Source organism: Oncorhynchus mykiss, chromosome 23 (genome assembly GCF_013265735.2).
Source record: "Oncorhynchus mykiss isolate Arlee chromosome 23, USDA_OmykA_1.1, whole genome shotgun sequence".
NCBI classification, from domain to species: domain Eukaryota; kingdom Metazoa; phylum Chordata; class Actinopteri; order Salmoniformes; family Salmonidae; genus Oncorhynchus; species Oncorhynchus mykiss.
Genome location: NC_048587.1, coordinates 54,053,411 through 54,069,255, shown reverse-complemented (window position 1 = coordinate 54,069,255; position 15,845 = coordinate 54,053,411). Strand labels below are relative to the sequence as shown.

Genomic DNA, 15,845 nt, shown 5'->3' with positions numbered 1-15,845 from the left:
TGTGGTGGTCTGCTGCAATAGACCATCCATGGCAAGGATCGACAAGTTGTGTGCTCCGAGATGCCGTTCTGCACACCACTGTTGTACTGTGCTGTTATTTGCCTGTGTTTGGTCCGCCTGTTAGCTTGCATTCTAACGTTCAATTGAGCAGTAACTGAATGCCTCGATTCCCGTCTGCCTGCTTTATATAGCAAGCCACCGCCATGTGACTCAAATGTCTGTAGGAGCGAACCATTTTCGTGAATGGGGTGGTATACCTAATAAACTGTAGCATAGACTGCATAGTCTCTATGGGCCAGATGGCCGGTTGGTGATGTGATGTTGTCCTCCTACTTGAGCCATCCCCAGGAATTTGAATGATTCAGCTGTGCTAACACTTGAGCCATCAATCTCGAGGGGGTGCGATGGTGATGGGCGTTTTCTGAAGTCAACTACCATCTCCACGCTTTTGTCTGTGTTTTAGGTTATTGTGACTGCACCATGCTACTACCCACTGGGAAAAAACTGGTTGAATCAATGTTGTTTCCATGTCATAAAAAAATACAAATCAACATGGAAAACTGATTGGATTCCAAAAAAAGTAATCAACGTAAGAAAATTTAGTCTTTTTTTCACCCAACTTTTAACCTAATCCAATGACGAGGTGACATTTTTTGTTGATTTCGCGTTGAATTCACGTTAGTTGACAACTCAACCAAATTTAACTGACGTCTGTGCCCAGTGGAGAGCCGGTTGACCTCTCCACGGTACATGGACTCATCGCCGTCGGTGATGAGACCGACCAGAGTGGTGTCATCTGCAAACTTGAGAAGTTTGACAGATGCGTTGTTGGATGTGCGGATGACCATGCATTGGAAACTACAGTCAATGTCGATGAGTGGGCTTTTCCAAACGGTTATAGTTGTCGGCTTGCATAAGTGGGAATGTTCATCTGACACGTTCAAGACGAGACAATACTTTTTCTATCCACTATAGTGTTGCACATGATAATAATGAACCCTTCCCTCAAGCCCAAAAAGCTTGATTCTTATTTCGATTACTTTATGGTTACTGTCATGTTGAATAGAAATTGATTGCGGCCCTAGGGTTGACAGCACAATCCAAATAACAGACGGGAAAGAAATGCTACACGTTGTGCTTTTTTAATTTACAAATGAACTCAAAGCACAAAATAGCTCCATACTTTCAAAGTATTGTAATTCCCTTTTTAGAAATCATAGTCGTTTACACAGTAAGACTCCATTTACAAGTAATGTGTGATTGATGCTGTCAAATGAAAATAACAATCTGAGAGGCAAGTTTTAATGAGCAAGTGATGCTTTGACTGCAGCTCCATCTGTCTGTCTCTCTCCCTGTCACCAGGCCCTACCCAGAGAATGCCAGCTACAGCCACTTGCATGGACTTCTTCCAGCTCTTTGTGCCCGACAACGCCATCCAGAACATGGTGACGCAGACCAACATGTACGCCAAGAAGTACCAGGAGCGCTTCGGCAGCGACGAGGGCTGGCGGAATGTGACGGCGGCCGAGATGAAGGCCTTCCTAGGCTTGGTGACTTCCACCAGCGTTCACCGCTGTGAGTCAGTGCTCAGTATCTGGAGCAGTGGCTTCTTCAGCAACCGCAGCATTGCCCTCAAGATGAGCCAGGCGCGCTTCGAGAAGATCCTCAAGTACTTCCACATTGTGGCCTTCCGCTCCAGCCACGGCAGCCATGGCCTCTACAAGATCCAGCCCTTCCTGGACTCACTGCAGCAGTCGTTCGGCTGCAGCACCTTCCGCCCCTCACAGACTCAGGTATGGCAGTAGGCTGCTGTGTGTACTGTTCAGCTTTGGACATGTTTAGTACAGATGACAGGGCTGGGGTCAATTCGAGTGAACTTTAATTTTATTTCAAGTTTTTCCATTTTTAATTTTTTAATTTTAAATTAAAATCACTTCCTGAAGTGACTACCTTCAATTCAAATTTGTTGACATCTGTGCCCAGCGGGCAGCTTGGTGTGTTCGGCTCTGGGTACTTTTAGAGCAGACTCAAAATACAACACAGTGGTCAGATAGGTAGGTTGTCATTTGGACAAACATTCCTGGAACAATAGTACGTTGTGTCCATGTTTGTTCTAGTTTAGAACAGACTCATAGTTAACTTCTTTGGGAGCTGCATATTTATCTGTGAAGAGTAAACTTGTTTTCTGTCTAATTAAACTCTATTCAAATGTTAATCTAATATCTGTCAGCAGATGAATAATGTTTATTTGGGCCGTTAAATTAAGAGGTATTGGTTAAGATTAAGTTCAGAAACAAGCTAATGCGCACTGAATATCCTTGCTGCAATTTGAATTGATTGACATGAGCCAATTTGCACCCTCCCATGGGGATTCCACCAACTCATTCAGAATCTTGGCAATGTGAACTTTTCTGAAAGGAGGACAACCTGTCTTCTCTTTCTGTGCTAGGAAGAAGTGGGCTGGGAGGACACAAAGTGGGCTGGGAGGACACAAAGTGGGCTGGGAGGACACAAAGTGGGCTGGGAGGACACAAAGTGGGCTGGTAGGCTGGGAGGACACAAAGTGGGCTGGGTGGACACAAAGTGGGCTGGGAGGACACAAAGTGGGCTGGGAGGACACAAAGTGGGCTGGGAGGACACAAAGTGGGCTGGGAGGACACAAAGTGGGCTGGGAGGACACAGTGGGCTGGGAGGATGCGAAGTCGAAATGTTGTTGCCTTCACAGAAATAATTACGTATGACTGCCTCTGTGTTACATGTTAGAAGGTTATGCTGTATTTTGGTATCAAAGAGAGGGTCAGATTAGTGATCCATTTTTTTATCCATAGTGACTTCAGACTGCAGTTTCTGAACCCAAAGAGTATTTCTAACTGATTTAGAATGTGTCCCTAAGCCTACTAGTTACTGCACAGGGTATTTTCACATCAATGAATGTCTGACGTAGCCATGTCAGGGATTTCTCCACCTGTCCTCTGTTCTATTTCAGTTTTAAGTTACTACTTTGACACAGACATACCCAACTTTGTAAAATAGCCAACCAATATAACAACCAGTATCACAACAAATATACCAATATTACGACCAGTAAAACAACCAATATAACAAGCACTATCACAACAAATATAGCAATATAACGACCAATATACAGTTGAAGTCGGAAATTTACATACACTTTGGTTGGACTCATTAAAATTTGTTTTTCAACCACTCCACAAACTTCTTGTTAACAAAACTATAGTTTTGGCAAGTCGGTTAGGACATCTACTTTGTGCATGACACCTTTAAACAGCTTGGAAAATTCCAGAAAATGCTTTCGAAGCTTCTGATAGGCTAATTGACATCATTTGAGTCAATTGCAGATGTACCATTCAAGACCTACCTTCAAACTCAGTGCCTCTTTGCTTGGCATCATGGGAAAATCAAAAGAAATCAGCCAAGACCTCAGAATATTTTTTTAGACCTCCACAAGTCTGCTTCATCCTTGGGAGCAATTTCCAAACACCTGAAGGTACCACGTTCATCTGTACAACCAATAGTACACAAGTATAAACACCATGGGACCACGCAGCCGTCATACCACTCAGGAAGGAGACGAGTTCTGTCTCCCTAGAGATTAATGTACTTTTGGTGTGAAAAGTTTAAATCAATCCCAGAACAACAGCAAAGGACCTTGTGAAGATGCTGGAGGAAACGGGTACAAAATTATCTATATCCACAGTTAAAAGAGTCCTATATCGACAACCTGAAAGGCTGCTCAGCAAGGAAGAAGCCACTGCTCCAAAACCGTCATAAAAAATCCAGACTACGGTTTGCAACTGCACATGAGGACAAAGATTGTACTTTTTGGAGAAATGTCCTCTGGTCTGATAAAACAAAAGTAGAACTGTTTGGCCATAATGACCATCATTATATTTGGAGGAAAAAGGGGGAGCCTTGCAAGCCGAAGAACACCATCCCAACCGTGAAGCACGGGGGTGGCAGCATCATGTTGTGGTGGTACTTTGCTGCAGGAGGGACTGGTGCACTTCACAAAATTGATGGCATCGTGAGGAAGGAGAAATATGTGGATATATTGAAGCAACATCTCATGACATCAGTGAGGAAGTTGAAGCTTGGTCGCAAATGGGTCTTCCAAATGGACAATGACCCCAAGCATACTTCCAATGTCATGGCAAAAGGGCTTAAGGACAACAAAGTTAAGGTATTGGAGTGGCCATCACAAAGCCCTGACCTCAACCCTATAGAAAATGTGTGGGCAGAACTGAAAAAGCGTGTGGGAGCAGGGAGGCCTACAATAATGACTCAGTTACAGGAGAAATGGGCCAAAATTCACCCAACTTATTGTGGGAAGCTTGTGGAAGTCTACCCGAAACGTTTGACCCAAGTTACGAAATGTAAAGGCAATGCTACCAAATACTAATTAAGTGTTTATACATTTCTGGCCCACTGGGAATGTGTTGAAAGAAATAAAAGCTGAAATAAATCATTCTCTGTACTGTTATTCTGACATTTCACATTCTTAAAATAAAGTGGTGATCCTAACTGACAGGGACTTTTTACCTGGATTAAATGTTAGAACTACCAATATTACAACCAATTTAACAACCAATATGACAACATTACAACCAATATAACTACAAATATAGCAATATAACAACAATATTACAACCAATATAACTACCAATACAACAACCAATATAACAACCAATACAACTTATAACAATATAACAACCAATATAACAACCAATATAACAATACAACAACCAATATAACAACCAATATACCAATACAACAACCAATATAACAACAGCCAATATAACAACCAATATTACAACCAATACAACTTATAACAATATTACAACCAATATAACAAGATAATGAACAATATAAAAACCAATTTAACAATACAACAAACAATATAACAACAATATAACAACCAATATAACAATACAACAGCCAATATAACAACCAATATTACAACCAATACAACATTTACAACCAATACAACTTCTAACAATATTACAACCAATATAACAACCAATACAACTTATAACAACCAATATAACAATATTACAACCAATACAACAACCAATATAACAAGATAATGACCAATATAACAATATTACATCCAATACAACAACCAATATAACAATACAACAACCAATATACCAATACATCAACCAATATAACAATACAACAGCCAATATAACAACCAATACAACTTATACAACTTATAACAATAACCAATACAATAACCAATAACCAATACAGCAACAAACCAATACAACTTAAAACAACCAATATAACAATATTACAACCAATACAAATCAAATTTTATTTGTCACATACACATGGTTAGCAGATGTTAATGCGAGTGTAGCGAAATGCTTGTGCTTCTAGTTCCGACAATGCAGTAATAACCAACAAGTAATCTAGCTAACAATTCCAAAACTACTACCTTATAGACAGAAGTGTAAGGGGATAAAGAATATGTACATAAAGATATATGAATGAGTGACGGTACAGAGCGGCATAGGCAAGATACAGTAGATGGTATTGAGTGCAGTATATACAAATGAGATGAGTATGTAAACAGTGGCATAGTTCCAGTGGCTAGTGATACATGTATTACATAAAGATGCAGTAGATTATATAGAGTACAGTATATACAGTGCCTTGCGAAAGTATTCGGCCCCCTTGAACTTTGCGACCTTTTGCCACATTTCAGGCTTCAAACATAAAGATATAAAACTGTATTTTTTTGTGAAGAATCAACAACAAGTGGGACACAATCATGAAGTGGAACGACATTTATTGGATATTTCAAACTTTTTTAACAAATAAAAAACTGAAAAATTGGGCGTGCAAAATTATTCAGCCCCTTTACTTTCAGTGCAGCAAACTCTCTCCAGAAGTTCAGTGAGGATCTCTGAATGATCCAATGTTGACCTAAATGACTAATGATGATAAATACAATCCACCTGTGTGTAATGAAGTCTCCGTATAAATGCACCTGCACTGTGATAGTCTCAGAGGTCCGTCAAAAGCGCAGAGAGCATCATGAAGAACAAGGAACACACCAGGCAGGTCCGAGATACTGTTGTGAAGAAGTTTAAAGCCGGATTTGGATATAAAAATATTTCCCAAGCTTTAAACATCCCAAGGAGCACTGTGCAAGCGATAATATTGAAATGGAAGGAGTATCAGACCACTGCAAATCTACCAAGACCTGGCCGTCCCTCTAAACTTTCAGCTCACACAAGGAGAAGACTGATCAGAGATGCAGCCAAGAGGCCCATGATCACTCTGGATGAACTGCAGAGATCTACAGCTGAGGTGGGAGACTCTGTCCATAGGACAACAATCAGTCGTATATTGCACAAATCTGGCCTTTATGGAAGAGTGGCAAGAAGAAAGCCATTTCTTAAAGATATCCATAAAAAGTGTTGTTTAAAGTTTGCCACAAGCCACCTGGGAGACACACCAAACATGTGGAAGAAGGTGCTCTGGTCAGATGAAACCAAAATGTAACTTTTTGGCAACAATGCAAAATGTTATGTTTGGCGTAAAAGCAACACAGCTGAACACACCATCCCCACTGTCAAACATGGTGGTGGCAGCATCATGGTTTGGGCCTGCTTTTCTTCAGCAGGGACAGGGAAGATGGTTAAAATTGATGGGAAGATGGATGGAGCCAAATACAGGACCATTCTGGAAAACCTGACGGAGTCTGCAAAAGACCTGAGACTGGGACGGAGATTTGTCTTCCAACAAGACAATGATCCAAAACATAAAGCAAAATCTACAATGGAATGGTTCAAAAATAAACATATCCAGGTGTTAGAATGGCCAAGTCAAAGTCCAGACCTGAATCCAATCGAGAATCTGTGGAAAGAACTGAAAACTGCTGTTCACAAATGCTCTCCATCCAACCTCACTGAGCTCGAGCTGTTTTGCAAGGAGGAATGGGAAAAAATGTCAGTCTCTCGATGTGCAAAACTGATAGAGACATACCCCAAGCGATTTACAGCTGTAATCGCAGCAAAAGGTGGCGCTGCAAAGTATTAACTTAAGGGGGCTGAATAATTTTGCACGCCCAATTTTTCAGTTTTTGAATTGTTAAAAAAGTTTGAAATATCCAATAAATGTCGTTCCACTTCATGATTGTGTCCCACTTGTTGTTGATTCTACACAAAAAAATACAGTTTTATATATTTATGTTTGAAGCCTGAAATGTGGCAAAAGTTCGCAAAGTTCAAGGGGGCCGAATACTTTCGCAAGGCACTGTACATATACATATGAGATGAACAATGTAGGGTATGTAAACATTATATTAGGTAGCATTGTTTAAAGTGGCTAGTGATATATTTTACATCATTTCCCATCAATTCCCATTATTAAAGTGGCTGGTTGAGTGAGTGTGTTGGCAGCAGCCACTCAATGTTAGTGGTGGCTGTTTAACAGTCTGATGGCCTTGAGATAGAAGCTGTTTTTCAGTCTCTCGGTCCCAGCTTTGATGCACCTGTACTGACCTCGCCTTCTGGATGATAGCGGGGTGAACAGGCAGTGGCTCGGGTGGTTGTTGTCCTTGATGATCTTTATGGCCTTCCTGTGACATCGGGTGGTGTAGGTGTCCTGGAGGGCAGGTAGTTTGCCCCCGGTGATGCGTTGTGCAGACCTCACTACCCTCTGGAGAGCCTTACGGTTGTGGGCGGAGCAGTTGCCGTACCAGGCGGTGATACAGCCTGACAGGATGCTCTCGATTGTGCATCTGTAGAAGTTTGTGAGTGCTTCTGGTGACAAACCGAATTTCTTCAGCCTCCTGAGGTTGAAGAGGCGCTGCTGCGCCTTCTTCACGATGCTGTCTGTGTGGGTGGACCAATTCAGTTTGTCTGTGATGTGTACGCCGAGGAACTTAAAACTTACTACCCTCTCCACTACTGTTCCATCAATGTGTATAGGGGGGTGTTCCCTCTGCTGTTTCCTGAAGTCCACAATCATCTCCTTAGTTTTGTTGACGTTGAGTGTGAGGTTATTTTCCTGACTCCACACTCCGAGGGCCCTCACCTCCTCCCTGTAGGCCGTCTCGTCGTTGTTGGTAATCAAGCCTACCACTGTTGTGTCGTCTGCAAACTTGATGATTGTGTTGGAGGCGTGCATGGCCACGCAGTCGTGGGTGAACAGGGAGTACAGGAGAGGGCTGAGAACGCACCCTTGTGGGGCCCCAGTGTTGAGGATCAGCGGGGTGGAAATGTTGTTGCCTACCCTCACCACCTGGGGGCGGCCTGTCAGGAAGTCCAGTACCCAGTTGCACAGGGCGGGGTCGAGACCCAGGGTCTCGAGCTTGATGACGAGCTTGGAGGGCACTATGGTGTTAAATGCCGAGCTGTAGTCGATGAACAGCATTCTCACATAGGTATTCCTCTTGTCCAGATGGGTTAGGGCAGTGTGCAGTGTGGTTGAGATTGCATCGTCTGTGGACCTATTTGGGCGGTAAGCAAATTGGAGTGGGTCTAGGGTGTCAGGTAGGGTGGAGGTGATATGGTCCTTGACTAGTCTCTCAAAGCACTTCATGATGACGGAAGTGAGTGCTACGGGGCGGTAGTCGTTTAGCTCAGTTACCTTAGCTTTCTTGGGAACAGGAACAATGGTGGCCCTCTTGAAGCATGTGGGAACAACAGACTGGGATAGGGATTGATTGAATATGTCCGTAAACACACCAGCCAGCTGGTCTGCGCATGCTCTGAGGGCGCGGCTGGGGATGCCGTCTGGGCCTGCAGCCTTGCGAGGGTTGACAGGTTTAAATGTTTTCCTCACGTCGGCTGCAGTGAAGGAGAGTCCGCATGTTTTAGTTGCGGGCCGTGTCAGTGGCACTGTATTGTCCTCAAAGCGGGCAAAAATGTTATTTAGTCTGCCTGGGAGCAAGACATCCTGGTCCATGACGGGGCTGGTTTTCTTTTTGTAATCCGTGATTGACTGTAGACCCTGCCACATACCTCTTGTGTCTGAGCCGTTGAATTGAGATTCTACTTTGTCTCTATACTGACGCTTAGCTTGTTTGATTGCCTTGCGGAGGGAATAGTTACACTGTTTGTATTCAGTCATGTTTCCGGTCACCTTGCCCTGATTAAAAGCAGTGGTTCGGGCTTTCAGTTTCACGCGAATGCTGCCATCAATTCACGGTTTCTGGTTTGGGAATGTTTTAATCGTTGCTATGGGAACGACATCTTCAACGCACGTTCTAATGAACTCGCTCACCGAATCAGCGTATTCGTCAACGTTGTTGTCTGACGCAATACGAAACCTATCCCAGTCCACGTGATGGAAGCAGTCTTGGAGTGTGGATTCAGATTGGTCGGACCAGCGTTGAACAGACCTCAGTGCGGGAGCTTCTTGTTTTAGTTTCTGTCTGTAGGCAGGGATCAACAAAATGGAGTCGTGGTCAGCTTTTCCGAAAGGAGGGCGGGGCAGGGCCTTATATGCGTCGCGGAAGTTAGAATAGCAGTGATCCAAGGTTTTTCCAGCCCTGGTTGCGCAATCGATTTGCTGATAAAATTTAGGGAGTCTTGTTTTCAGATTAAAATCCCCAGCTACAATGAATGCAGCCTCCGGATAAATGGATTCCAGTTTGCAAAGAGTCAAATAAAGTTCGTTCAGAGCCATCGATGTGTCTGCTTGGGGGGGAATATATACAGCTGTGATTATAATCGAAGAGAATTCCCTTGGTAGATAATGCGGTCGACATTTGATTGTGAGGAATTCTAAATCAGGTGAACAGAAGGACTTGAGTACCTGTATGTTGTTATGATCACACCACGTCACGTTAACCATGAAGCATACGCCCCCGCCCCTCTTCTTACCAGAAAGATGTTTGTTTCTGTCTGCGCGATGCGTGGAGAAACCAGTTGGCTGCACCGACTCCGATAGCGTCTCTCCAGTGAGCCATGTTTACGTGAAGCAAAGAACGTTAGTCTCTGATGTCCCTCTGGAATGCTACCCTTGTTCGGATTTCATCAACCTTGTTGTCAAGAGACTGGACATTGGCGAGAAGAATGCTAGGGAGTGGTGCACGATGTGCCCGTCTCCGGAGTCTGACCAGAAGACCGCTCCGTTTCCCCCTTTTACGAAGTCGTTTTTTTGGGTCGCCGGCTGGGATCCATTCCATTGTCCTTGGTGAAAGGCAGAACACAGGATCCGCTTCGCGAAAGTCATATTCTTGGTCGTACTGATGGTGAGTTGACGCTGCTCTTATGTTCAGTAGTTCTTCTCGACTGTATGTAATGAAACCTAAGATGACCTGGGGTACCAATGTAAGAAATAACACGTAAAAAAACAAAAAACTGCATAGTTTCCTAGGAACGCGAAGCGAGGCGGCCATCTCTGTCGGCGCCGGAAGTACCAACAACCAATATAACAAGATAATGACCAATATAACAATATTACAACAAATACAACAATACAACAATATTACAACCAATACAACAATATTACAACCAATACAACAACCAATTTAACAAGATAATGAACAATATTACAACCAATACAACAATATTGCAATCAATACAACAACCAATATAACAAGATAATGACCAATATAACAATATTACAACCAATACAATATTACAACCAATACAACAACCAATATAACAAGATAATGACCAATATAACAATATTACAACCAATATAACACGATAATGACCAATACAACAATATTACAACCAATACAATATTACAACCAATACAACAACCAATATAACAAGATAATGACCAATATAACAATATTACAACCAATATAACAAGATAATGACCAATATAACAATATTATATCTAATATAACAATATTACAACCAATCCAACAACCAATATAACAAGATAATGACCAATATAACAGTATTACAACCAATATAACACGATAATGACCAATATAACAATTTTACAACCAATATAACAATATTACAACCAATCCAACAACCAATATAACAAGATAATGACCAATATAACAATGAATATACCAATACAACAACCAATATAACAAGATAATGACCAATATAACAATATTACAACCAATACAACAATATTGCAATCAATACAACAACCAATATCAAGATAATGACCAATATAACAATATTACAACCAATATAACACGATAATGACCAATACAACAATATTACAACCAATACAATATTACAACCAATACAACAACCAATATAACAAGATGATGACAAATATAACAATGGATATAACAATACAACAACCAATATAACAATATTACAACCAATACAACAACCAATATAACAAGATAATGACCAATATAACAATGAATATACCAATACAACAACCAATATAACAAGATAATGACCAATATAACAATATTACAACCAATACAACAACCAATATAACAAGATAACGACCAATATCACAATGAATATACCAATATAACAACCAATATAAAAATATTACAACCGGTATAACAACCAATATAACAACTAATATAACCAATACAACAATATTACAACCAATATGACAACTGATACAACAATATCACAACCAATCCAACAACCAATACAACAACCAATATAACAAGATAATGACCAATATAACAATATTACAACCAATACAACAACCAATATAACAAGATAATGACCAATATAACAATATTACAACCAATACAACAATCAATATAACAAGATAACGACCAATATAACAATATTACAACCAATACAACAACTAATATAACAAGATAATGACCAATATCACAATGAATATACCAATATAACAACCAATATAAAAATATTACAACCGGTATAACAACCAATGTAACAATTTAACAACCAATATAACAACTAATATAACCAATACAACAATATTACAACCAATATGACAACTGATACAACAATATCACAACCAATATAACAATATACTGTGCATTCAGAAAGTGTTCAGACCCCTTGACCTTTTCCACATTTTGTTATGTTACAGTCTTATTCTAAAATGGATCACATCGTTTTTTCCCCTCATCAATCTGCACACAATACTCATAATGACAAAGCAACAACAGAAGAAAAAACCCCAGGAAATATCACATTTACAGAAGTATTCAGACCCTTTACTCAGTACTTTATTGAAGCACCTTTGGCAGCGATTACAGCCTCACGTCTTCTTGGGTAGGCGGGGCTCTGGCGGGGCCACTCAAGGACATTCAGACTTGTCCCGAAGCCACTCCTGTGTTGTCTTGTCTGTGTGGTTAGGGTCGTTGTCCTGTTGGAAAGTGAACCTTCGCCCCAGTCTGAGGTCCTGAGAGCTCTGGAGCAGGTTTTCATCAAGGATCTTTCTGTACTTTGCTCCGTTCATCTTTCCCTCAATCCTGACTAGTCTCCCAGTCCATGCTGCTGAAAAACATCCCCACAGCATGATGCTGCCAACCCCATGCTTCATCGTAGGGATGGTGCCAGGTTTCCTCCAGACGGGATGCTTGGCAATCAGGCCAAAGAGTTCAATCTTGGTTTCATCAGACCAGAGAATCTTGTTTCTCATAGTCTGACTCCTTTAGGTGCCTTCTGGCAAACTCCAAGTGGGCTATCATGTGCCTTTTACTGAGGAGTGGCTTCCGTCCGGCCACTCTTCCATAAAGGCTTGATTGATGGAGTGCTGCAGAGATGGTTGTCCTTCTGGAAGGTTCTCCCATCTCCATAGAGGAACTCTATCAGATCGACAATCATCTCCCTGACCAAGGCCCTTCTCCCCCGATTGCTCAGTTTGGCTGGGCGGCCAGCACTAGGAAGAGTCTCGGTGGTTCCAAACTTCTTCCATTTAAGAATGATGGAGGCCACTGTGTTCTTGGGGACCTTCAATGCTGCAGACATTTTTACATACCCTTCCCCAGATCTGTGCCTCGACAAAATTCCTTCCATCTCATGGCTTGATTTTTGCTCAGACATGCACTGTCACCTGTGGGACCTTATATTGACAGGTGTGTGTCTTTCCAAATCATGTCCAATCAATTGAGCTTACCACTGGTGGACTCTAATCAAGTGGTAGAACCATCTCGAGGGTGATCAATGGAAACAGGATGCATCCAAGCTCAATTTTGAGTCTCATAGCAAAGGGTCTGAATACTTATGTTAATTATTTTTTATGCATTTGCAAAAATTTGAAAACTGTTTTCTTTTTGTCATTATTGGGTATTCTGTGTAGATTGCTGTAATTTTGGGGGGTATTTTTTTAAACCCATTTTAGAATAAGGCTGTAGTGTAACAAAATGTGGAAAATGTAAAGGGGTCTGAATACTTTCTGAAGGCACTGTAACAACCAAAATAAGAACCAATATAACTGGCAATATAACAACCAATACAACAACCAATATAACATTTTAGTAAGGTAATAATAAGGCTGCATTGTCTTATTTGAAATGCCTGTTCAAATGTTCTAAATGGAATAACTCTGGGATGTGCCCAATGTGTCAGTCAAGGTGTAGTGTACTCTCAACTATATACATAGTGTACAGGAGGCTGACAGTTTGCCTCAGCGTGTTCCCTGGTGACCATCAGGCGTTCCACATGTAAATGTAAAGTTCCGCATGTAAATTCCCTGTCAGACATGGCGGATCAAATCGGCTCGCTGCTGCCTCCCAGAGCTGACAGGGGAGGAAAGGAGTGTTGAGTGGGCACCTTCCTTCTCCTCCGCTCCACTCCCCTCAACTTCAATCCCCTCTGCTCCCCTCCACTCTGCTCCCCTCCTCTCCACTCCACTCTGATCCCCTCCGCTCCCCTCCCCTCCACTCCACTCCTAGGAGTCTAGATGGAAATGAGGCAGACCCACTCAGTCAGAGCTGAGGGAAAGGGAATCCACCTTCACACCACATCCTCTGGCCCAGAAGTCAGGGCCCCAAAGGCTGGTGTCTGGACACAGCATAGCACATCTGGTTTCCTTGTTCTCTCTCTCTCCCCCTCTCTCTCTCTGTCTCCCTCCCCCCTCTCTCTCTGTGTGTGTGTGTAAAAACCAGCAGGCATTGTTCAAAACCCTCATCATTTTCCAATGCAAATACTTTCACCCAGACATTCACTTTATTATCTGCACTTACTGCTGAGTTCCAGGGACATTTATATCACAGAGTCCAGTAGCTGTAGAGGTATGAAGTGAAATATGCCCTCCATAGCTCCACAGTGGGGGGGTTGGTGATATCCTGTCTCTGATTGGGCTGCCTCTGTCTGGGGCTCTGATCAGCACAGCCTGGGGATGGATGTTCTGTCTGAATAATGAATGCCTTTTCCCTAGCTGTGGCCAAGAAAAAGTGTCTACCAAAATGTTCCATGTACTGTTTTTTTCTGTCTGTGAAGCCTACCTCCTTCCGCCTCTGCCTGTTATAATGAGAATAACAGAAGCCTTTATAGAAATGTTTTTTCTTCACCCTTTTAGACAGCTCATTAAGTGAAGTTTCTACTTTAAGACGAAAGAAAAGGTGCATGTCAAACCCTTCCAGTGCATCTCTGGCATAGCAGGGGTTCTTTGGAAAGTACATTCAAATTGCTGAGCTTTGTGGCACTAACAATTCTGCTTAGCTTGCTGTTCAATGCTACTCTCTCTCTCATTAACGTACACAACACAAACACCTCTGTTTAGAGATCTAGCACGTCTGGCAAATAGAAGGTGTACCTTTTGTTTCCATCTCTGTCTTCTCATCTTAGCTAATGCAGTAGCTGTCAGACAGATAGAATTCATCTTTGTCATGGCCTCCACTGAGATTAAGTCATTGGGGTTGAGAAATGGGTTTGATATACATCCATCCTCCACAGGCCAAAGACTAACCGAGCATTAACCGACTGTAGTAATATCTGTAGAGCACAGGTTCTAAAGGACAGGTCTATAGCCATACTGTCATATTTCAGGCAGCAGTGAAAAGTCAGACACTACGCAGATTTGTGACTGATTTCACCCATGTAGGAATAACTGAATAATTTAGAAAATCCTTTTGTGAATCCTTTTGATGCTCAAGATCTGTTTAATGAGGGTGACCTGTGGATAACTATCAATGTCTCAAACACAGTGGAAAACAACCTGGAACAACCGGTCACATCATGCCTTCTCTACAGTGCTCAATACATGTCTGAAATACCTGCTCCCTGATCAGCTCAGGCTCTCCTGCAGACCTACAATACATTTTTAGGTACTTCAGGCGGCCTGCCGTGTGTCTGTGTGTCTGTGTGCTACCATACTGCCACCCTCAGGCATTTAATGGTTCAGTACCCCCACATCCCTGGTTATACACCTGTCTCCTGATTGGCTGAAGGAGACATCCCTGGTTATACACCTGTCTCCTGCTTGGCTGAAGGAGACATCCCTGGTTATACACCTGTCTCCTGCTTGGCTGAAGGAGACATCCCTGGTTATACAAGTTCTCCCACTTAAAAAGATGAGAAAGGCCTGTAATTTTCATCATAGGTACACTTCAACTATGACAGACAAAATGAGGAGGAAAAATCCAGAAAATCACATTGTAGGATTTTTAATGAATTTATTTGCAAATTATGGTGGAAAATAAGTATTTGGTCACCTACAAACAAGCAAGATTTCTGGCTCTCACAGACCTGTAACTTCTTCTTTAAGAGGCTCCTCTGTCCTCCACTCGTTACCTGTATTAATGGCACCTGTTTGAACTTGTTATCAGTATAAAAGACACCTGTCCACAACCTCAAACAGTCACACTCCAAACTCCACTATGGCCAAGACCAAAGAGCTGTCAAAGGACACCAGAAACAAAATTGTAGACCTGCACCAGGCTGGGAAGACTGAATCACGCAAGATCTCACCCCGTGGGGTCAAAATGATCACAAGAACGGTGAGCAAAA

At 42.1% G+C, this 15,845-nt stretch overlaps 1 protein-coding gene across 1 annotated transcript in view; it reads left to right on the top strand.

Annotated features, from left to right (window-relative positions):
* Positions 1–15,845, top strand: part of LOC110503036 (piggyBac transposable element-derived protein 5) — a 34,936-nt gene that overhangs the window by 4,698 nt on the left and 14,393 nt on the right. The window contains exon 2 of the mRNA XM_036960793.1: positions 1,363–1,793. Within this exon, the coding sequence (XP_036816688.1) occupies positions 1,363–1,793 (431 nt within the window). The remainder of the gene's footprint in view (positions 1–1,362; positions 1,794–15,845) is intronic.